General features: G+C 37.7%; 1 protein-coding gene and 1 long non-coding RNA gene across 2 annotated transcripts in view; one reads left to right on the top strand and one right to left on the bottom strand.

The window, feature by feature from the left end:
* Window positions 1-2,249: 2,249 nt before the first annotated feature.
* The window catches only part of LOC145482393 (uncharacterized), a 145,719-nt gene continuing 122,152 nt past the window's right edge, over window positions 2,250-25,816 (bottom strand). The window contains exon 4 of the long non-coding RNA XR_014048769.1: window positions 2,250-6,292. This is a non-coding gene — a long non-coding RNA (uncharacterized LOC145482393). The remainder of the gene's footprint in view (window positions 6,293-25,816) is intronic.
* On the top strand, window positions 21,056-21,497 carry LOC145484827 (uncharacterized). The gene is made up of 2 exons (XM_081463473.1): window positions 21,056-21,189; window positions 21,275-21,497. The coding sequence occupies exons 1-2, from the start codon at window positions 21,056-21,058 to the stop codon at window positions 21,495-21,497; spliced, it is 357 nt and encodes a 118-aa protein (XP_081319599.1).

The raw sequence follows: 25,816 nt of genomic DNA, 5'->3' as shown, positions 1-25,816 counted from the left end.
TGTGTTCGTTTCGTGTACGCATATGGTTAGCCAAATGTTGCGAAATTTAACAACTTACACCTTCTTATTCCACAACTTATATTTATGTTGAACAACATATATTTATATTCAACATTTTTTATTTATATTCAACAATACGCAATTTCGAGTAAAAATAGAACTGTGACCAGGATAAGACATATTGGAATAAAAACATTCTCTAGTTAAAAATATATTAAAAACATAAGCTTTCGGCTATCAGTCTATAGCCTTTAACGAATGAAAAATGTGGCGCGCAAGCGAAAATATGTACGAATGGGGTGCGAAAAATTGAGAATAAAAACAAGCGTGAAAAAAGCTAGAAGATAAAAATGTAAATGAGGCCTGATTACAATAAAATGGAGTATTGCCTAGGCAACGGTTTTGAGTTGTCTTCCGCGTCGACGGTTTTTGTTGTGTGCCAAGATTCTGGTGTTTTTCGAACGCGGTAATTGCCTTTGTCAATGACACAAGCATTGTCGAAATCAATGGAGTGATTGTTTTGCCACGCATGGTTGGCAACATTAGAGCCATTTGAATAGTTCTTCAAGTTTCGTTGATGTTCCTTTTTTCGGGTTTGGAAGCATCTTCCGGTTTCTCCTATATAATTCCAAGGGCAGTCTTTACATGGAATTTTGTAAACAACATTACATTGAAAATCTGAGGGTTGTCTGAACTTTGGTGACGGGAATTCTTGTTGAAGGGTTTTAAGTGGTTTGTCGACAACTCGGATATCATTTTTGCGGAGTAATCTTGTGAGGGGCTCGGTTAGGCCGCTGATGTAAGGGAGACATGCAAAACCCTGGTACATATTAGATGGATCAGCCCATTTGAAGAACATAGAAACCAGTTCTTCTGGAACTGTAGATGGGGGTGGCTTCTTATTGAGAATGTTAGAAATAACAGCCGGTGGGTAACCATTAGCTTCTAACGCGGCCCTAACATGATTGGTTTCACGTGTTTTTCCTTCAAAGCTGCTAGGGAGGTTGGATGCCCGAAACAAGAGGGTCGAGGCCGTGCTGATTTTGTGTTCTTTTGCATGATGGGAAGAGAAATCCAAATAACGGTCAGTATGGGTTGGCTTCCGAAATATATCAATAAAGGCAACTCCATTTCTTCTGGAAACCAAGGTGTCTAAGAAGGCAATTTGGCCGTTGTTTTCAAGTTCAATTGTGAAAGAAATTTTGGGATCACAGGCGTTAAGAGTATCGTGGAAGGAAGAAACGGCGTCCTTCTTGATAATCACAAAGCTGTCGTCAACATATCGTTTCCAAACCCTTGGTGGGACTGGTGAGGTACTGATAGCTAAATCCTCGAACACTTCCATACAGAGGTTAGCAACAATGGGGCTAACTGGACTGCCCATTGCACAGCCGTGGACCTGTTTGTATATGCAGTTATTATAGACAAAATAATTGTTTGAAAGAGTGAAATCCAGTAGAGAAATGATGTCATCTGTGCTGAGAAGTTTTTATTCCAATACGCAATTTCTTTCAACTGCAACCAAAATTCTTTTTATTCAACAAAGATATTTGTTTAACTTCAACCAAAAATAATTTTATTCAACAACAATATTTGTTCAACTTCAACCCAAATGATTTTCATTCAACAAAAATAATTATTCAGCCCCTACCAAAATGATTTCATGGAACAACAATATTTGTTCAACTTCAACCACAATTATTTTTATTCAGCAATAATAATTATTGAACTTCTATCATGCATAGTGATTTAATAAAATACGTTCTTTTATGACAGAGGCTTTCAAAGTTTCCGGATATTCAAAATATTGTCATTTAACAAAATTCCCCGTCCCTCCCCCTGAACTATCCCGAACGCTGTCACAAATCCCTAGTGTTTTGGGTAACCAAAACACTGAAAACGTAAAACTGATGCAGGTGAAATCATCCACAACTCTGCTCAAAACCCATTTATCTTCTTACGAAGCTTTGTCTCAATAAATTAAAGCGTTCTTGAGCAGAGAAGTCACGGATGCAAAGGAAGCTACAATCTTTTGCAGTGGGAATTTTAGATTAACAGACAAAAATATTTTAAACCTCTGCAATGGAAATTATTGAGTCAAGTTGGATTTTAAAACCATTTGAAGCCAAAACTCGGCCAAATTAAAAAAAAATCGCAATAAAATTTATTACTCAACGATTTTAGCGCGCATGAATATTATTTTCATGCGCGCTAAGATTTAAAACTAGAAAATTGTTGTTTAAGAATTAAAATTCTTAAACACATAACTTTAGCTCATACTTACTCCAAAATTGTTAACATTGTTAGCAGAGATTCGGCTTAAATCTTTAGCTTGATTTATATTTAAAATAACAAGACCCTGTCGGCTTCGTGTGTTAATTGATCGTTTCAGATCACGGATGTTCTCTGGAGAATTGTCTTTCTAATTATTCATTCATTCGCACGGGAATTGGATTTGCATTTGAATAAACAACTCTTCAGAGTAACGTCACGTGACATGAAATACGGCAGTAAGCAAACAAGCTGAATAAGCATAATAAACTAAAACCTTTTGCAATCTTTATAGTTCTAAATCAAAACCAAAGCTTTTTTGCCATAATAATCGGTCAATTTCTTTCATCCAAATTAAAGAGAGAAACCTGGCATCGGTAGCTTCACAGATGAGAGACTTTTAGCGACTTGTGCGCTTTGGTGAAGTTTGTGGAATGACGCTCGGTCGGAGGTTTGGTCGGAGGTCAGATTGGCGGATTCTGTGTTCAAGTCTTTCTTTGATTTCAATGGTGATGCACTGAAATTGAGCGCCATACTTTATCGCTTCAGTTTTTCTTGTCCGGGTTGCGGACATTCCAACATAAATGGGTTCTCATTCAAAATATTCCGGGAGGGCGAGCTTATTGGCAAATCTTTCATTTTTTCGATGCATTGACTTGCGGATTAGCATCTTGAACCAAATTACGAATTTGCCATTTAAATTATCTTTCAACTCATTAATTCCAAAATTACTCGAGTGTGGCATTGTGACAAATTAAGACTGAGAACCCGGAGGCATGGGAAGAAAACTCTCACTTTCCTTTACGCTGTCCACCCCACTTGGGACGCAAACGGTCAACTCTTCCAAGTGTTTAACTGTCCCCGGCTTGGATGAAAGGATCAGATAAGACAGATCAGGATTTTAAAGTTGGAATGTTAAATGAGGACTAAATAAACAACACCGACTTGGATCGGCCCAGTGTAAGCAACCCAAAGAGCAGGGACAAGATTGGTTAGACTATTATTTTTTTCTCAATAAAAGTAATAGACAAGAGATAATTTTTATTTCAATAGAATATTGTTATCTTTCCACCCGTGTTGTTTTACTTTGCAAACCAGCCATTTGAGTGAACAAGATAAACTCACCAAGAATAAGCCAAGTTCTGGAAAAGTCTTGATAAAACATTGCAGTACCATCAACACTTGGTTTTAGTAAACTGTTCGCTTCTTATGTCAAAGTACGCCACTGATACGTCTTTTTAATACTCTGAACGAATGAAATATATTTAGAGAGTTCGTACCGAATTGTTTTAAAGTCTAACTTAAAAAAAAGATAAATATATATTGATTCAATCGAGGCTTTGAGCTACTGTACTGTATTTAAATTCCAAGCTTTCTCCGTTCTACGGCATCATGAGGGATGCGGTAGGACGGCGAAAGCTTGGAATTAAAATACAGTACAGTAGCTCAAGGCCTCTAGTGAATCAATATATTTATCTATTCCGAAATACTACTGAAGTACAACTTCAAACGTTTATTGACTAAAAATTTAAACTTATCTGTGGCGTACATTGGAACAGAAACAAACCGTTTACTAAAACCAGTCTGGAATCGTACCGCTTAGTTTTAACAAGACCTCAGTTACTGTAAACATGAGTTTCAGTCCCAAGCTGAACATATCAATTCTCCTTACTAATTGCCCCAGGTGATTTGATCTTTGTTTTGAGAATTTGGTAGTATATCAAGACAATATCCCGAGTTGATGATTTTGAAATATATTAATATTGTAAGGAGAAATAACATGCTCATCACTCTTGGGACTGCTTCAGAGTACGTTTCCCAAAACCTCTCCAATGAAAGAATGGTTTCTAAATAATCGCTGAAAACCCGAGAAAATTCACAACCCCGTACAGATTATTTTATTGAGGCTCTGCCGGCTTATAATTTGCTTTCAAGACAAAAAGAAATGGCTCTGAAATATCCTTTTTGTACGCACGGGAAATACATCAACTCCAGCGTATTTACAATTCTATATTTTCCGATCATACAACATCAAGAAATTCATTCAAGAGAACCGTGAAGCTGTAAGCAAAGCACTAATTCTAATTCTGGTTAAGACAACTGGTTTGAAATCATAAAAAAACATGAAATTTTCTGCATGCTGTTTGCACGTAACGAGTAAAGTTTTGCATAGTAACTGATCAAATATAATTATAGTTTTAACTTTTGCAATTAAATTGCTGTTATCTCTATCTTGTAGTTGTTTCTTAAAGAGTTACTCTGCTTTAGCGGAGGATCTAAACTCCTTTACATGTACTTGCATTTCTCATCTTGCGTGACATTATTACGTTCTTTTCGTAACACAAGGTAAATCAGTCACACAAGAGTAAACATCCGTCGTTTTAGAAAATGATATTTAGACTTGTTTTTTTAGAGAACGTAGAGCAAAAGCGAACATTTCGAAAAACAAAAAAATTCTGCTGCAATCCTGAATGTGCATTTCGTTTAAGATTTTAATTACATCTGAAGGTATATTGGCGGAGAAGAGAGGAGATGCTTTGGGAAACGTACCCATCAAGGTTTACAGTAAATAGAAATAAAGTCAAACCAACCCAAAGGCGACCATCTGTGTACTTTCCAAACCAATGTGGTGCTTATAAATCACAGATAAATTTCTCGTCTAACAATTTAGCTGCACGAGACAATTTGGGACTTTTACAAGGTAGTCACATTTCAGACTCAAGATGGTCACTTCCCGGGAGTCACTTTACACAAGGTGGTCCTTAAGAGAGGTTTGACTGTGTTCAATACTTCAGACATGCAATGTACTGTACCAAGATTATCTTCAGTGACTTTTCAATATTTTTTACCTTTATTATTTTTTTTTTCAAAATGTCGTATGTATGATATGGAAGTTCAACAGATCAACGCCAATACATCATGTCCCAATCAGTTTAAACGTTTGGTCCGTCAATCAGCCAATCACAGTCCATTGGTAAGCGAGTGAGTCAGGCAGTCAGTCAACAGTCTCTTGGCTGTCAATTAGTCAGTCAGTCAGTCAGTCAGTTAACAGGCCACCAGTCAATCAGTCATTCAGACAGTCATGAATAAGTCAATCACAGTTAGAGATTCAGTTAGTCAGTCAGTCAGCAGTCTGTCCGCAGTCAACCAGTCAGTCCCCTAGCAGTCCATCAGTGAGTCAGTCGCAGTCCTGAAAAAGTCAGTCAGTCAGTTATGAGTCAATCATTCATTCAGTCAGTGAGTCCGTCTGTCAGACAGTCAGTAAAGAGTCAATCAGTCAGTCCTGAGTCAATTAGTGAGTCAGTTAGTCATGAGTCCATCAGTCAATCAGTCAGTAATGAGCCAATCACGTGCTCAGTCATAAGTCAATCAATTGGTCAGTCAGTCCATCAGTCAGTCAGCAGTCAGTAGTCAGTCTGTCTTAATCCATTAGTCACTTTGTCAGACAGTCAGTCATGCAATCAGTCAGTCAGTGAGTCAGTCAGTCCATCCGTCCATCAGTCAGTCCTTTTATGTTTGAGTTATTGTACATAGTTTGGATACTGTATTTCTCTCACTTTTACCTGGAATTCTCCCTCATTGTCAATGTATAAAACAAACAGGATAGACCACAGCTACTTTAAGAACGTCAATCAGCCAGTCAATTGGTACTGCAGCCCAATTACTCACTAAGTTATACAATCGCCAATTCAAAAATTTTCTTTGAAGGTGAAAATGCAATCTTATTCTGAAAAAAACATCCTACTTTTGAACATCACTTTTGGCTGCAGAAGATAAATTTAACAATTTCAAGGACGATTGGTTTAAAATAGTCTGATTTAATAGCTTTTCTTACTCATTGTGTAAATAATCAAGGCACAAACTGCATGTCTGAAGTCAAATAATCAGTGCGGAACTTAGCTTATTCAAGAGTTTTGTTTACCCGGTTCACCCAAGAGTTGGATTGCAAAATAGAACATGCAGCCCTTCTAAAGATAACTGCTTGAAGATTTAGTCCACTTTCTCCCTGTTGGCATCTGATCTGGAAAAGAAAGAAAGCTTATTTGTCAGGCTAAGAAATAATTTTATAGAAGTTTTTATAATTATTACCATGTCCTTAACATTGCAGTTAAGAGGGTCGTACAGGATGGGGTCTCTGGCTCGGTTCACGAATAGAAAAAATAGTGAATTACAGATCATGGATATAGAAATGTCATTTTCCCGAATCAAGAAAATAAGCAAGCAAGGTACTCTTGGTAAATTTGTAATAAGGTAATAACTTGCTCTTACGCTCTAAAGAGTGTTACTACTGTAGGTCATATGACATTTTTGAAAATCAAGAGAAGGACATCAAGGAAAGCTCTCTGTTACTTGGTAGTTGCAGATGCTTTACAAAATGTTACAATAATTATACAGAGGTCACATTTGATGTTTTCAGTCTGAATAAATCTTCTGGAGGGCTTGCATCTCAAAATCACATAGAATAGAGTGATTAAATCACGAATATCGGTTGATAATTTAAGTTCTTCACGGGTCATGCAAAACCTTCAAGTCACAGATCATGAAGAATAATTTACTAAATTCACATTTCATGGAAAATAAAATCACGAGAATAAGAGGGAATTTAGTCAACACAATGTTGATGTCTTGTTCACAAAATCTCAAATAGTTTGTGAATCAGTCAACTAAGAGGTCAGTTAGTCAGTCTGCCTGTCTGTCTGTCTGTCTGTCTGTCTGTCTGTCTGCAATTCAGCCAATCATTTTATGTTAGTATATTCAGTAGCCAGTTTTCAGTCAGTCAGTCTGCCTGCCCGCCTGCCTGTCTGTCTGTCTGCAATTCAGCAAATCATTTTATCTGTTAGTATATTCAGTTGCCAGTTTTCAGTCAGTCAGTTACATGTAGTCACTCAATCACCTTGTTTGTTCTTTACATTTACTTAACAAAGTGTCCAAGGGAGGCACTCATTGCTACTTATTTCATTGCCATAGAAGTTCACCTGGTCAGTATGTCAGATAGTCTACATATCAGTTTATCAATGAGTTAACCTGTTAGTCAGTTTGTTTGCCAATCGATCACCATGCTAGTACTACTAGTTGATTTGTTATCTTAAACAATTACATGTACACAGGCAATGAATAAATCAGTTCAGAGACCAACCAGAAGTTTAACAGGATATTTTGTCAATAATATTTATTGGGATAAAGTTATAGTGTGTTTACTGAGAGGTTGATTGGCTGGTTGATGGACTGGCAGAAAGACTGACGAGCACTTTTTTAAGTATACTTGGGAAATTTTTAAGTACACTTGTGAAGTGTGTCAACGTGTTGTTTTCTATGTGCTTCTCTTGTGTTCTTTGAAGTTCCCATGACATGCTTACTTGCATATATGTAGAACTCAACAATGCACTTAGGTATTTTACAGTGCATTTATTGAAACCGGGGCCACCCAGACAATGAAAACCAATCAGATGGCAGAACTGAAACATTAGATTCCAACATTTTCAAATCCAGCCAATCAAATGTCTGGTTCAAAACAATGAAATCTCAACTTGTCATTGTGGTGCTTACACTACTATTGTCAAACTCAAGCCGTTAGTACTTTCGTGTTAGAAAATATTGTGTTGCTTTACTTTGGATTTTACATTGACAAGTGTGATACACTCATGAAATTGATAGTTTTCTACTGTGAACGTACAGACATACAAAATGTCACTTTACAGTTGTTGTTTAAAATCCTAGAATAACAGATTTTGACATTTTTTACAGAATAAATTCCGCTCTTGTCATCTGTGCGTGTTTCTATTTTTACACAGCTTTCGGTTATTTACCACGCACTCCTCGGAAAAACCAGCGCTTTCACTGTCTCGGCAGCTGTACATTGCAGAGTTTGGGCTCCCTTTCTGGGTTATCAGTGTATTGAAATAATATCTTCATGGAAAATTCAAACGAATTTTTTTTTTCGGCATTGTAGTATCAAAGCCTCAGCGTGTAAAATCACTCAGACAAAAGCAAAAGACGATGGCACCAAACCTCCCCCGGATGGAAAAATCGAAGATATTGCGAACAAAGAATTCAGGTGACAAGTCCATTTTTGTATCAAGTTAACTTTTCATTTCTACTGCTTGAAGTTTGCTTTCAGCTCCTTTCAGTTACATCGAAAATAATCCCTTTCCAATTTGTACATATTTTCAAACCTGTACACATGCGAAACTACTCAGAGGCCATTTGAAGGGTTTCTTCTAAAAAGCAGCGACAATATTCAAACCCTACACCAAACACGCTGGTGGCGATATATATTTATGAGTGACACTCTTAGGCAGCTTTTCTTTCCATGTATTTTCTGAACCAAACAACCCATAGAAAGCGGGGCAGCATATAATTCTCCTTATGTGTAAATCTGCAAGCATGTGAAACTACTAATGGTTTGAGCTTAACAATTATTTCTTAATTGCATATGTGTAAGCATCACAAGGAACAAGTTGAGATTTCATTGTTTTGTATCGGACATTTGATTGGCTGGATTTGAAAATGTTGGAATCTATTGTTTCAGTTCTGCCATCTGATTGGTTTTCATTGTCTGGGTGGCCCCGGTTTCAATAAACGCACTGTAGCATACCTAAGTGCATTGTTGTGTCACAGTATACATCTATACAAGTAACCATGTCATGAAAACTTCAAACAACACAAGAGAAGCACATAGAAAACAATGAGTTGACGCACTTCACAAGTGTACTTCAAAATTTCCAAGATCTAATCAGTCTTTCTGCCAGTCCATCAACCAGCCAATCAACCTCTCAATTGGCCAGTCAATTACATGTAGTTAATCATTTAAATGGATTAAAGCCCTGTTTCTAGTTTATCATTGCAAATTTAAAATGGAGTGCAAAAGAGGAATTCAGTGCAATTTCAAGGTTACCCCAGGTGAAAAAGGCCGCAGTGAAAAAGAGAAGACAATTTGTCACATTTCAGAGCCTTGTAAATTAGCACAAATTTCAAAAATTTATTACAGTGGTATCTGGCAACTTTGAAAAAAAAAAACAGAGACAGCCATAGTCTTCTTCAACATAAAGAGGGGAGGATTACACAATTACACAATTTTGCTGTACAAGCCAGATATAAATGTATGCATCTAACAGTGACTTAGCATGGATTCGTGGTTCTCCTACATTCTAACAAAAAGAAAACAATGTCAATGAAAAATTTGCATGCAAGCATCGCTGGGATGTGTACATTTGTACACAGTCTGTTTTGCAGACTGTTTCTCCTCTTTGTCCACAGATTCTTGAGTTTAATAATGGCAAGAATGAGACATGCTGCTTTTAATTTTCTTTAACTCCTTTTTCCCCAGTGCAACCTTGATTTGACAAACATCTATATAACAAAGTACTTCGTGTAATGAACGATTTCCCTGGCCCCAGTAATAGTACAATATATGGAAAAGAACAAAACCTCTTTTTAGCGAACATTTTTTGCCAGTCCCTTGGCCCTTCATTAAATCAAGGTGACACTACCTTTCAAACAAGCACATGCATAGGATTGTTAAAAACTTAATAGCTGCCAATAAGTTAAAGAATTCTCACAATCATTTTAGGAAAAGTCATGCAAAACTGACAAAGAAAAAAAAACATCTACATGGTTAATTACTTGGCTTTCTCGTTCACAACTGATCGTGAATGGCTCTTTTTGTAAACCTTAGCACAGTGCTGGAGAAATTTTTATTACGTAGCAATTCAGTCACAGTAATCATTATAATTATAATTTGTATACACAAATAACCTGACGACTCAATCTGGAGGGCTCATACGTGAGATAACAAGTGTGCTTTGCAGTGCATCATCGGGTTAAGTCTGGAGAAGCTATTATAGAAAGCAAAACATGTTTTAAAACAAACATAGCCTGCAAACAAAATCTTCATAACTAAAAGCCAAGTCATTTTGGAGTTCTGTCATCATGTCCGATCATAATGTAACATAATAGTCAGAAAACTTTCAAAATTTGGTTGCACAAGGTCCAATGACCCACTGTTAATTCTAGCAATGTTAAGGGCCCATTAACCAATCTTTTCGAGCTGTTGCTAGGGAAAATTTAATCTCATATAACGACGTCACTTTTAGCTAGTTCTGAGTTATTTCATGTGTTTTAACATTTTCATGATCTGTAACACTAGTGATGACGTCATCAGGCCATGCCCATGGTCATGTGACTAATACAGAAAAAATGCAAAGGCTCCCAGACAAATTACTTTCTCGGGATTTTTTTCATTGATTTAATATTCTAAGGGCCTGATCACCTGATAACCGGGCTGAAATTTCAGCCTGGTTAGCCGGTGATTGGTAATTGGTGATTACATGGAGAAGGACTCAGCCCGGGCCGCAATTCAGCCCGGGCTGAAAAGTCTGGAAAAACCTCAAGTAATCGAATCGGAATTTCAGCCCGGGCTGAAAGGCAGGAAATAAGATGGCTGCCGCTACGAAGTAGAAGCGATCTCAGTGGAATAAAGGTGATAAAATAGAGAATCTCTCTAATTTCAAAGCTTGGAATATAAGAACATCGAGACAAAGTTAAACAGCACGAGGCTGTCAGGGAGGTCATGAACTCGGCAAGCTTGAGGACATATTTTCTTTCTATAAAAGTACGTCTTTCCGGCTAAGAGACAGGTTTCGTTTCAGTTCCATCATCATTGTAGGGTGTTACTATCCCAAAAAGTTAAAAATTGAGCGCCAACAAAAGGTCAAACTACAGGGAGAAGCAATGCGCCTATTTTTACGATTCGTGTTCTCGGCACCATTTTGATTCTCTGGAGACTTTTCGCACACAATTTCATATTTGGCGCCGAGGCTAATATTTCAGCCCGGGCTGAAATTCGTTATGTAATCGCAACAAAATTTCAGCCCCCCTAGCCGGGCTGAAATTCGCCATGTAATCAGGCCCTAATTCAAATCCTCATTACGCTATGCATCGATTTTGTTTCATTTCTAAAAGGTCAGATTTTGAGAGCATTTCAAAATATTGAAAAATTTGTAATTTTTTCTGAAAAAAGCATGATTTCGAAAAAGAAATACATAGCTATGTTGCCAACTTTGGCTTTAATCGAAATTCGTCGAAAAAGGCTGGATTTAATGACAAACCGCGTTTCCTTTAGCATTTAAAGAAACCGGAAGTGCGCCCGATATATATTGGAAGTTACCCTATCAGCGCGTGCGCAATTTACACTACCAGCGCACTTTGGTAAGATCAAACAAAGCCACATGGAGTTAGTTTTTCTCTTTCTATTGCTCTTGTTTTTCTGTCTTTCTCTTATTTTGTCTTTGCTTGTACTTGTTTTACTTTGCATTTTGCGAAATACAAAGAAAAACATTTAAAATGTTAGCGAATTTGCAAGTTTTTGAGTTGTTTTTATTTTCCGTGTTCAGACTGACGTAAGTGACCGGAAGTGAAATTTCACCTCCTTAGCAACGCACACAAGCGCGTGCATGAATCGGTTAATGGGCCCTCAACATCTTTTAACTACATTGTATTCATACATGTAGTAGCATAAGTATCGTTTTGTTAGTGATATCGTATTGTAAGTAGTTTCGTATTTCTTTAAGTTGTTTTAGTACTGTATTGTTAAGAGTATAAGTATTACTTTGTAATTAGTATGGTTTAATTAGTGTGTTGTAATTTGTTGTGCATGAAATATATAAATTAAAAAAACACCAAGTGATTAGAAATGGTCCCCCAGATTAAGAAGCCTTCTCAAAGTCCTTGAGTTATGATCTTGAACACAGCACTTTACTCAAACAGTAACTTACTTTACCAAGGACTATAATGGATACCAGCAACCTACAGTGGAACCCTGTTAATATGGTCACCAAAAGGCCATGAAAATTTGGCCGTATTAACGGGTTGACCATATTAACGGGGTAGGGGCAAATTTCATGACTGGTCTAAATTGAGCGACGTCTTAACGGAAGTAACAGACATATCACAATTGCACTTCTGAGCAACTGTTTTTTTTTTATAAACATCTGGAATGCAGATAAAATTTTTAAAAAATCAGTTCATACAATATTTAGATTGGAAAGAGGAACATACATGTAACCCTCACCCAGAGGATCACACCATATGAACTACTGATACTCCTAGGTTTAAACACGAATGAGCGACACAAAAAATGTTCAAACAAGAAATGAGCGAAATCTTTTTTAAAGCCAGATTGACCAGACCGCTTTTAGAGAGACTGCCTTTGAACAGTCAAAAGTGCAAAGTAAACAAACACCTGAACACAACCCAACCAAAAAAACAGATTGGCTGGAAGCACAGACAGACGCCTGCACGCAATTAATAGACGCCCCCTGCCCAAACAACCAAACTGAATGAACAGCAGAGAAATGAATGCAAACAAATGCAAGCCCAAACACCCCCAAACCAAACAAACAAACAGCTGAGAGAACAGAAATCATCTGTATTATAAAACTCCTTTTAAACTTGAATAAAGTAGCAGGGCTCAACCTTTCGTCTTGGCGGTCATGTTCACCGGTCACATTCGATTGTATTGAAAATGAAATAAATAATATTAAAGTTTCCCTGCTGTTTAGTTATTTCAGTTGTTATCAGTATGTAGCGAGTCACTGTGTATTGCGGAACTTTTTTTATCTGAAATCCTGGGTGAAATGCAACTACATGCAGAACCGTTGGTTACAATTCATGCATTGAAGACAGATATCGCTGTTTGTGCATACCTGAGTAAAATGCCTGGTTACTAAGCTTTTCTCAATGAAGTTTTCAGATCAAGATCTCACAAGTACACCAGAAATCATTTGGAGATGCCGAACAAATTTAATGTGTACGATAATGATATTTAATGTGTTACGGGTTAGTCTTACAGACAGAGTACTTATTAATACACATAAGCTTACTTTTATTGTTGACAATGAGTGCTATAAAGCTCTAAGCAACGACTTTTTTGGAAATATATACACCTGTAACGCCAGTTTTGGTTCATGGTCCCCTGTTTTAAGAGTTATTTATCTTATAAATTTGACCGGCCAGAACTGATACGTGACCAAGCTAAAATGAATTTGGCCAGTCATCGTGTCCGGAGACTCTCCGGAAATTATTTTGAGCCCCGAGCAGAAAATAGTTCGTGCTGAGAGAAAGATGTAACAAGCTGAACCAATAGCAATGATAGCAAGAAAGGCTGCTACATGTATCTGAAAGTAACATGCGTTGTTACACTCAGAACTTAATTGTGACATGTTTGAGACTTGCTAAAAGAGTTTTGATGTAAGCAAGTTCTTCTTTGTCTTTTTTAAATTCCTTAGTGACTTTGAGCTCATCATGTACATGTACTACATAATGCAGTATTATATACTTTAGCTGACTTAAAGGTGGTGAAGGCTAAATGTAAACACTCCTTGGAATGGAGTAGGCCTCAAGAGTGAGACAAGCAAAAGTCTGGGAAGGCTGGTTTCATGCTCCAAGCTACATGCAGTCAAGATTGAAACAGTTCCTTGTCAGGTGACTGGGAACAGAACTGAACAGATGTCAAACACTGTAGATTGAAGTATATATTTAACAAAGATAATAAATTATCTTCACACCTGAGCAACTGATATCATGAGCTTTTTTGGTCAAACTTCACAGCAGCCATTCTGACTGGTATTTTCCATCTAAGGGTAGAATCTGAAATAAAATAAGTAAATAAAATATTAAAATTCATTCAGAATGAGAAAGAAATGTATTTACAAGGCACTTGTTCTAAAGGCAGAGGAATAGGCTTCTAAACACAAAAATGACTAAACGTCATTCAAGTGCTTTAGTGACAGCTACATGTATCACATGTGATCACTGATGGAAAATAAAGATACAGTGACAATTAATATACAATACGACAGAGCATCAGTCATTCAAAGTAATAAGCCAGCACTTTTTTCATTTCTTTGGTTATGTCGATTTCTCTGACAAGTTCTTGCATCAACTTATTTGTGAAATGTGTTGCAATTTAGGCTACCAGAAGAGAAAATTTTTAAGTGTTAATAATAGAATTACTGACAGCCATTTTTTTTTGTTAGCGGTATGATTAAGGGACAGTTTCCTGCAATTGAATTTTCATTTTAGAGCGATTTTTATAGCCTCAATGCAATTTTTTTTACATGACAAAAAAAGGAGATTTGTCAACACAAAATCATTGAGGTCACAATATTTTAAATGACCTGTAACACATGCTGTGTTTTTGAACCTGTTGGGCAGCAGCATGTAATTCACCAACTGAAGAAGCTAGTCATAAAAGGGGATAAGTGACGATTTTGGTTGCTTTTCTTTTTTCTTGCTCCAAATTAGCTGAAGTTTTGCATGTGGTCTTCAATGTAATAGAAAAACGTGTTCCTGTATTTTTGCCGCTGGTTTTTGCTTCGCTTTATAAAGACGCCGCTAGGAAAACCGAGTGGTTTTTTGCATACGCAATATCCTGAAAACGAAGCAAGGTTTAGCGCAAAAACTACGGGACATTGCTAAACATACCTAAACAAAACTCTATGCGAAATTTGGAGCGTTTTCGACAAAGTTCACTTTTGATTAAAATACCTAACGCCCTTTTCCCGCCGAGGCTGCAAATAAACGAAGCCGGGCCTTTGTTATGATAAACAGAGCCGATCCTTTGTTATAATAACCAAGCCAAGCCTTTGTTATAAGTCGAAGTCTCGCCTCGGTTTATCATAACAAAGGATCGGCCCGCCGCGACCGCAGGGACTTTGATCTCACTTAGAAAGCAGCAAAATGTCAATTTCACGCAACGTATAAGCTCAAAAATGTTGATTTTAGGTCAAAAAAGGTTTAAATGTTGATTTCACGTTAACGCGTGACGGCAAGGATGTTGGTTTCACTTAGAAACCAGCAAAATGTCAATTTCACGCAGCGCATAAGCTCAATGATGTTGATTTCAGGTCTAAGTAGATTAAAATGTTGATTTCACGTTAACGCGTGAGGGCAAGGAGGTTGATTTCTCTTAGAAACCAGCAAAATGTCAATTCCACGCAACGTATAAGCTCAAAAATGTTGATTTTAGGTCAAAAAAGGTTTAAATGTTGATTTCACGTTAACGCGTGACGGCAAGGATGTTGGTTTCACTTAGAAACCAGCAAAATGTCAATTTTACGCAGCGCATAAGCTCAATGATGTTGATTTCAGGTCTAAATAGGTTAAAATGTTGATTTCACGTTAACGCGTGTCAGCAAGGATGTTGGTTTCACTTAGAGACCAGCAAAATGTCAATTTCACGCAGCGCATAAGCTCAATGATGTTGATTTCAGGTCTAAATAGGTTTAAATGTTGATTTCACGTTAACGCGTGACGGCAAGGAGGTTGATTTCTCTTAGAAACCAGCAAAATGTCAATTCCACGCAACGTATAAGCTCAAAAATGTTGCTTTTAGGTCAAAAAAGGTTTAAATGTTGATTTCACGTTGACGCGTGACGGCAAGGATGTTGGTTTCACTTAGAAACCAGCAAAATGTCAATTTTACGCAGCGCATAAGCTCGATGGTGTTGATTTCAGGTCTAAATAGGTTAAAATGTTAATTTGACGTTAACGCGTGACGGCAAGGATGTTGGTTTCACTTAGAAAACAGCAAAATGGTAGGAGCCCATGATGGGCTCCTGAAAATGGTAATTTCACGCAACGTGTAAGCTCAAAAATGCTGATTTCAGGTCAAAAAAAGGTGTAAATAAAAATAAAATGAAACAAATAAACATTTCAATAAACACTTTTTCAAATACGGCAACGTCTTCAATGGCTAAAAAATCACGAGATAAAACATAGTTTTCGACAAACGCGATCGTAGCTTTATGTCACGCACCGCCATAACTTCCAAGTTCAAAATGCGCTGGTACCTCTTATGCCTGATGAGGATAACAACTTTGGCGGCTGTTTAGTTTTGGATTTAAGAATTTGATGACTCCACGTGAAAACGCTCTATAAATAGGGCTGACAGATTAACAGATTAACCCTTCTGCGCAACGTACGGGTCTCCATACATCTGCATGTCCCCTGATCCCAGAAGCTCAAAACACTACAAATCATGCCGATTTGAAATAAGATCAACGCAAACTGGATCACAGATCTGTTACAATCGATCGCCACTTGCTGGTCATTATTATGTTTAAATCTAGTTACCAGTTCGAGAAACGTCCGCAGAACGTAATCGCAATGCATGCCGGGAAGGGTCTTTACACCTCGTGCGCGGGAGGACATGGCGGTCGATACAAGACAAATTTTATCACTCTAAAACCAGTTCTCGCTTTCCAAACTTTGACGCTAGCAACGCTTGGCAAATGGGCCACAATTCACCAGAGGGTATTTTTCTTGGGCAAGAACTGCTCTTGGACTTTCCTACCTGGCTCGATCTGACTTCGAACGCCGATAACACGATTACGGTATATCAGCTGCCTTCGAAGTTTCAGAACACATTTTGATTCTTTAAAACGTGCTGATGACTTACGGGTTTATCGAGGCTTTATGATGCCTCTCAACCACCAGGTAGGCACACAAGGTACTTTAAAACAATGCTTAAGATATTAGTTGACAGAGCTCTAATGCGGCACATCTCTTTTTTGTTTGATGGCATTTCGTTTGACGCTCGATCGATTCACGTGTTGTGTTCACGTCACAATAACCGGTGTAAACAATCCGTTCCCAGATTTCCGCTCTATATGCTGTGGGATTTGGTTTTGACTTCATACACTATAAACAGTCTGCCTGTTTGCTGTTCAACAAATAAACTCCTAAAGACATGGCTAGGAAAAGCCAAGTTTTTTGCCTACGTTTTAACTCGAAAACAAAGCAAAAACCAGCGACAAAAATACAGAACCACATTTTTCTATTACATTGAAGACCACATGCAAAACTTCAGCTAATTTGGAGCAAGAAAAAAGAAAAGCAACCAAAATCGTCACTTATCCCCTTTTATGACTAGCTTCTTCAACTGTCCATATGTAATTCACCAGTTGTCCCAACTAAACAGCTAATTTTTCTCCCTCTGGACAGTATATTTCCACAGATGTTTGAATTTAACATGCTATTTGAAAGCCTATGGGATGCATATTCTGCAGTTTGTAACAACTTTGGGGGAAAGATGTGTTAAAATCTAAAAGAATTGCTATTTTCACTCTAGTTGTAAGAGAATCCCTACATCTTTCAACTTACTGTTACCATTTCACCTCTATATATTTCCACAGACTCCTACATTTGATAATTGCCACTTGACTTGAAAGTTACAGTTAATAAATGCAGATTCTTCAGTATGTAACAATTTAGTGCTCTAGATGCATTAAATAGCCCCACAATGAGTGCCATTTTTCAGTGCAGTTTTTGTCAAATTGCATCACGATTATTCCACAGATTTCTAAGTTAATAGCTATATTGTAAGAGAATGACAATTTCACTGAAATTGTCAAGATGTGTTTGATAGTATTTCACTCTACAGCTGTAATCGTAAACCATCTTTCAAGTTCATAGTGCTTACTGTCTCAGGTAATTTTTTTTCCTCCAGAAAATTTTGTCACGGAATTCTGTTTTCAAAACACCATTTTAAAGCTAAGTGAATGCTGTTTACTAAGAATTAAGATAATGAAGATAATGGGCGATTCCAGAAAATATCCACATCCTACCATGGGTGACATCTTCATCTAAGCCCCCTTCTTGGACTTGGAAATTCTAATTATGTTCAAACCTTCCCACTCTTGTCTTCTGAATTCTGTGATCATTCAACCACCCCCTTCCCAGCAATTTCTGCTTTTTTGTGACAACTGATTTGAAAAGCCCTCTCTAACTTCCAGAGACAGTGCAGGAAAAACATTTTGAAATCCTGTTGCCCGATGGGCCAGTACATTTCAGTTTTCAGTTGCCTCCACTTAAATATTACTTGCCCAATAGGCATGCGACAGAGGCATGCAACAGAGGCAGTGCAGTCCCAGGTTTGAGTCCCCCTCCGACCAGTTTCTTGGTAGCCCCGAGTTCAAATCCTCGGCCACGTTTGTAAATAGCCAACTGGTTTGCCTCAGTTTAGTTGGGATTCTTAACAACATTATGTTCAATTTGAAAGATTTGTTTCCATTGTTTTGCTCGGCCCGACTAGCACTTGAGCTATAACACTGCTAAGGGTAAATAAAGATTATACATACATGTATACATTTAAGTTCATGCCTTATCACCTAAACTAATCCATGCTTTCAAGTCATTGTTTTGCTCATCTTTTTTGCTCATCAAGTTTTGAAATGCAGTGTTTTTGATTGGAAATTATCCCCAACAAGACAACTGAGGCTAATTTCACTTGCCCACTGGACCACAATACTTCCATTTTCACCAGTCGAAGAGTAAAATTTACTTGCCCTGGGGAGTAGTTTTTTTTCTCCTCTGCAGATACCTTTTAAATATCTCTGAAAAAATAACTAAACACATGTACATTCAATTTGATAATTTTCAGCCTAGTGAATGAACCATGCAAAGAACTGATCAAGAAAGTTGTTTGACTTCCTTCAAAAACCAAAACAAAACCATTTTTTTTTTAACCTGAAAACCAACATGACATGCAAAAAGGGGAATTCTTGAGAAACACTGTCTGAAAACTGAGCCCAACCAATCCACTTCAAACTTATTCACCAATTCTGACATTGGTTCCATAACATGTAAAATGTGGAAATGGTTAAGTGGCAAAATGGCACAATGGCAAAATGGCGAAATGGCGTAAAGGTGTAAAGGCATAATGGTGAAATGGCAAAATGGTGAAATGACAAAGTGACGAAATGGCAAAATGGCACCAGCTAGGCCTGTTACAAGACAAGTACATCTTCGAGTGCATGCAGTCTCTATTAGAGGTGGAGTGAAATGGGGAAATGGGGACATAACAAAATGATGAAATGGCAAAATGAGATAAATTATGCAAAAATGACAAAGTGGCAAAATGGCAGATTGACAAAAATTAATGGTGAAATACAAACAATGGTAAAAGCAGAGCGATTCAAAATAGGCAGATGTTGGTGGATTTTGTCATTTCACCATTCATGTTTAAAACGTGCCATAACTTGAGCATCATTCAAGCCAACAGGCTAACCAGAGTGACATTCAGGCTAACTTGAGTGTAGACTTTCACTACCACAAAAATTATAGTCTGCGAGCAGGCTCACCTTCCAAATGTGAACCTGAGAGCAGGCTACTACAATTAGCCTGATAACTCCCATTTACGGTCAGCACTAGATATTGTAAAAAACATGATATATAGTAATGAAGTCTGTGGTCTGCAGTCTGCATTTTTACCCTCAGTCTGCATTTTACACTGACCATTAAACAAAGACAAACAAGACGATCTAAGATTGTAAGTCCGGCTGTAGCTAGACGTGCCGGTACGAGTGTTGATCATTTGGGGTGTGCAGGGGTTCTAAAAGTAGCATGTGTGATATGTACTTTATTGTAATTTAAGCCAAATAATCAAACGAACAAGCTGTAAACATTACGGGTTGTTGTCAGAAGGTTACTCACGAATCTGGTGAATTGAAAATTAATGAACGCTTACATTTTGTTAAAAAAGTTACGATTCTTTGCCGTTTAAGATTAAGAGAGAGTCCGTGAGTTTCAGTTTGAATCCCTATTTCATTGTTATCGAAGGAACAGGAGTTGAAATGATATTTCGTGCGTGGGTAAACATTACGTTGCGACGTACGTTGTAGCTGTTTTGGCGTAAACGAAAGCTCTGATATCTTTAAGAATTAAGTTCTGATGTTAAGCAGAAGTGTGGGCTGCTACAGATTAAGAAGGAATATTTGTTTGATAGGTGCTTGAGCTAGTCCACTTATTTAGCAATGCTTGTCGGCTTTTAAATTTACCTTTTGTTGTGACCATTGAGAGCCATGTGTATCGAAGTTAGTGGTGTTATTGAAGATAGTAGTGGCTTTTTGTTTTGCAAAATACACGCAAATGCATGTATGAATAACAAAGCTTTCTTCCTCCAATTAAAATTCACGCATACAGGTGAAATTACACGTACCTTACACGCAGTGTCCACGAATACTACACACAGGCTACACACATTTTACGAGTGTGTAGGTGCTGCAATCCCTTTGACTGGCACTGTACCATGCTATTAGATGCATGTCTGATAGAAATATCATGAAACTGTAATTGCAGTGATAAATACACAGGTATTTTATCATGAAAACATTGCTTATTTGAACTGACCGATAGATGAAAGTGAAAGCTATAGTAATTGTACTGATCGGCCGAAGTTGATTCAAGTTGTCATGTCATGTGTCAGAGGAGACTGGGGTCACTGTCATGTTTGGTATTTTAATAATCACACACGGGACTTTGCTACACACTGCATAAAGTCCTACAGTGCTCACAGCATTGTTTGTGAGAGCAGCTGTCTTCTTCTCTCACACTGTTCACTGCAGTTAGTTCTTATGTACTAATCTGCACTCCTCTGAGTTCATAATTGTCACCTTGTGAGTGTTTATAATAGTCTGGAAATATTGTACTAAGCTCTGAATGAATGGTACATCTTATAGTGTACATGTACCTGAGGGATGGCTTCTACCTTATTTGCCTCTTGAATGAGAAGTAATAGGTCAAAAACGAGTGTGAGTTCTTCATCAGGGGTTCCAAACACCGAGAAATGGATGAAAGCACGACGCCGAAGGCAAAGTGCTTTCATTGTTTCGAGGTGTTTGGAACCCCTGATGAAAAACGAAGCACGAGTTTTTGAGCTGGCTTCTCAAACTTGAGTGAAAATTTAGTAGGATTATTTCTGAAGAATAGGTAATTAGAAGGCGTGATGGAGGTAGCTAAAAGGTCTGGTGGAGGATACCCTCCCAAGACTGTTTATGGTATCAATTGTGCCCTCAAGCATTATTTGGAGGAGAAAAAAGGATCCGAAGCTTTGAATCCTCTGGACACTAGTGACAAAAGGTAATTGACAACTTTTAGACTGCATTGTTCAGAATTTTAAAATGCACTGTTTTGGGAATTGAATTTGGTGTGTTGTTTTTCAAAGGTTTGTCCTGTTCCGACGTTGCTTAGATGCTGAGATGAAGGATGGCGTTCGAGAAGGGCTTCATATTAAGTGCAAGAAGGAGGTGAAGGAGTCTGTGAGCGAGCAAGAAGAAGCAACATTCTGGGAGAAGGAATTGCTGGGAACACGATCTATTTCTACAACGAATCTACTGCTTTTAAGGATGCTGTTTTCCAGAAAGGAAATTAAAAAACTGTACAATTAATGTAATGGTGTCTAAGAAAGGATAATATCTTGCCATATTGTTGTTGTAAGTAATGATTGAAGCAGCAAATATACTGTATTTAGTATTAAGACTGATTAAAATTCAAGTTTCTTGATCAGTGTCTTGATCAGTTTTTGAACTAATCGAATGTGTCTTGATTGGTATGTTCATTGGGTATCAGAATACATGCACCTGACCCAATTGATGCAAGCTGATTGGGTCATCAGCACATGAATAATTAATGAATTTGAGAATGAAGTACCTTAGAACTCCCATTACAATGCATCAAATATTTTTGCTCATGGGTAATTGGTCTTAACATGTCACATGACCAAATATTCCCCAGCTAAAACTGGGAAATATCCGAGAATGCTCCCCAAATTTCAAAACTGTGCATGTTGCAAAAAAGATTTGAAGGATAATAAACACAAAATTTTAGCCTCCATTTGGCACAAAAATATGCTTGGAATTTATTTGCTCCTCGAAGCTCACAGTTTTCCTCAAGCTATGATCTTGGAAAACTGTTTGTTTCTCGGAACAGATAATGTCTGCTGGACAAATATCGTAGCATTTTTTGCTCAAAATGGAGGCTATTGTATTTTTATCAGTATGATAGATACTGACACCAATGCATTCTATTATCAGAATAAATGAAGAATAATTTTGTGACACGAGTGATTCAATAGCCCTGTCTTTAGACATACTGTACTGATATCCCTCAATTATCAAATCACAACGAATCAGATGTAGATTACCAGTGCAGCTTTCACAATAATTAAGCTGGTAAATTATTTTTCTCAGACATAGCGATCTCCAATCATTGACAGTAATTCTGTTTGCATTAAATACACCTGTCCTGTATATTGTGACAGTGTTGGATGTACTATTTCCAAAACGAGAGCGAGTGTTTTATTGGGGTATCCAAACACCAAGAAACAAATGAAAGCACGAGGCTGTAGGCCTCGTGCTTTTATTGTTTCGAGGTGTTTGGATACCCCGATGAAACACGAAGCACGAGTTTTGGAAATAACTTCCATGATCACTCTTAAAGAAATAATAAACAAAGACTTCCAATTAGAATTGTTTGCTGTCTAACATTCCTTCCTCGATAATTTCAATATCAATGATATTTTTTACCGGCGTAATTAATTTGTATTTATGGTGCGATTTAATTTATTCTGAGATGTGAAAGTTGCTGGGGTTGCCAGCATTTACAGGTCGTTCAGTCAGGATGTATATCACAAGAAAGTCATTCGAGAGATTTCGGTAGCCGAAAAGTGTGGAGGATGAGAAGAAAAGTATTGATAATGCAGTACCGCAATCAACAGCTTATAACGCCAAATGGTCGTGTAAGGTTTTCGAGGAATGGAAACCGCATCGATTAGTGAAGTCCTGTACTTTGGAACCTGGCGGTCTTTTTACCACGAAAGACTTTGAAGAAAGAGTGCAAACTTTGGAAACGGCCATTACAGATAAGTCTGCATGCAGTCTCAACTACTGGCTGTCAAAGTTCGTTCAAGAAGTAAACAATTCTTCTGGGGAACGTTATCCTTCCCGTTAGTTGTACTCGATTATTTGCGGACTGAAGCGCCACCTTTCTGATGTAAATGGAAGTGCTGCATTGAACCCTTTGGACATGTCTGACCGAATTTGGTTCGTGTAAACTACTTGTGTGCATTGTTTTTAATACTACTTTTTTTCTTTCGCTTTCCTAGGTTTGTGACATTTTGGCGTGTTTTGGATGCAGAAATGAAGGAAGCAACGCAAATGGGTGTGACTTTGAAAACAAAAGGAGACACATTGTAAAAGCTTACTTCTGAGTAATAAATATTCATTGATTTTGTGCAAGTTGTCATTGTGCATATTTTAGTGGTATATACCACTCTCACTGGGGAGTGGTATACTGTTTTTCATTGGGTATCCAAACACATGCACGTGATGTGGTATACATCTTGTGGTTGGTAGTTGACCTCATGAATTATTAATGAGTTTGAGAAGTGCAATTGATTATGATCTCCAGAATTTGTACCAGGTCATTACAGCTATTTATTATCCAACTGCAGTGAATACCGTCCAAATAACAGTACAAACATGTACAGCGACAGTGATGACGATGACGACAACGATGGAGTCGCGCAACATGGCGGCCATACTCCAAATAATAGGTTGACAGAGACATGCAGCCTTGGTTTACCGTGTACTTCTTTGATATTGGACATCCATGTTATGTGTAATATTCTGAACGAAGGTGTATATCACAGAAGACAACACAACGTCAACACACCAGCCATATTCGAAGTACATGTATATTACTTTCAATCCCAGCATGCTTTGTTACATGAGGCAAGGCGTGTCACACTGCTGTGTAACGCTAAACATTACATTATGATCAATTGACACCTGTCAAAACAAGGTATGTGGGGGGGCGGTGGCCTCATGGTTAGCGCACTTGTTTCCAGATCGAGTGGTCCGGGTTCGAGCCCTGGCCGGGGACATTGTGCTGTGTTCTTGGGCAAGACACTTTACTCTCACAGTGCCTCTCTCCACCCAGGTGTATAAATGGGTACCGGCAAACTTAATGCTGGGGGTAACCCTGCGATGGGCTAGTATCCCATCCAGGGGAGTAGAAATACTCCTAGTTGCTTCTTGCTACAGAAACTGGGACAAGCTCCGGCCTGGTGGGTCACTTGGCTCGTATGCAGACTTTACCTACCCTTACCAAAACAAGGTATCCACTGACCAGTATTACGTGACCATATCGTGGGCTCAAGTTTACAGCTCATCCAGGTTGCGTGTTTTTTTTGAAGTTGACCGCTGACCAAGTGCTGGTTTTTGATTGGATCGTGGGCTCATCTCAGGTTAACTTGTTGAAAACATGGCAGGATTGTTCGGAAGCAGGTTAACGCTTACATGTACCCACGATTAAGAGTTAACCAAATTATAACTTTTTCTTCTATACAAATGTTTTTTGCTGCTTTGTTTTGTGTATATAGTGATTATTAAAACTCAAAACAGAAGGCCAAACAATATACAGAAAACTCAAAACAAATATACAAAACTCAAATCAAAATTCTACCTTTTCCTGGGTTATTTGGCTCTGAACAACCTGGCTCAGGAGCTACGCTTTTAGGCTGGCCTAAATCTATATATCAAATTTATTGACTACAGCAGTTGGATAATTAATCTCTTATTACATGTTTTGGCGTGTAGTATCGCTTTATATTTGTACTCGTTGTTTGTATTTTGACTTGCCCTGTGGGCTCATCAAAATACACAACTCGTAAAAATATACAGTGACACTACACGCCAAAACATCTAATAAGATATATGTATTCATTTAATTATTATAAATCAAAGCACTCAAAGTCATAGCAACACATTGTTTTCCAGCATCTTCAACAAAGTATATAGTGCCACCTTGATCATATGGTGCCTTGATTGTTAGGGTAGGATCAATTCTATGTATAGGAGGCCCAGGATTTCTTTTAATGCCATTACACAGAGTAGCACAATGACCTGTGTGGCTCGCATTTTTGTACACGCTTGATGATGTATTACAGCTATACAAAGATATCATAGATGACTGATATATAAACAACCTCGCCAAGAATTAGGTTTCTGCAGTTTTTCATCTGTGCATTATTCTGAGAAGTGTTTCATCCAAATTTATAGAGCTTTTTATGCATGGAGACGCCATATTGGTGCCTCACAAAGGATATGGCAGCTGTAAAGTAACAGAAACATCTGTCATTGGGTTTTGCAATTGAAACGAAAAGTTTGCATAATATTTTAATCAGGTCAAATTATGACTGAAAATTAATTCCATAACACTTGCAGATAACAAGCAACGAGTAACACCATAAGACCTCAGATTTTGGTAGTTTTTCAGATGAAAGTAATTCAGACTAAATGGGGCTTCACAATCTTTCACAACACCACTGCAAAATGAGTAGATTAATATGTGGCCTGAATAGTGGCACTCATGTGGCGTGTTTACAAAAATAAAAACAAAACTGATAACAAAGCTCTTTTGCCTAGTACTGTTTGGCAGTATAATAAAATAACTTGTTCCATATTCAGCCACAAATTTCCAGTTAAAATATATTTCGTTTAGCAGAAATGCCCAGTCAGAGTGTCCAACCAGGCTAAGCTTTTACTTGTCAAAACCGCAAATTTACCGGACAATTGTCAGATGACCAAGTGTTATTTGCAAGCTTGCATAATATGATGATTACTTTTATCTTCACTCCAGTGAAAGCCACTTTTGCAGTCAAACATGGCATCTTTGTTGTTTGATCACAATGCACCTTGTCTTTATC

This window comes from Orbicella franksi, chromosome 1 (genome assembly GCF_964199315.1).
Source record: "Orbicella franksi chromosome 1, jaOrbFran1.1, whole genome shotgun sequence".
In the NCBI taxonomy this organism is placed as follows: Eukaryota; Metazoa; Cnidaria; class Anthozoa; order Scleractinia; family Merulinidae; genus Orbicella; species Orbicella franksi.
The sequence above is the reverse complement of the archived record's forward strand: the minus strand, read 5'-3'. Positions and strand labels throughout refer to the sequence as shown.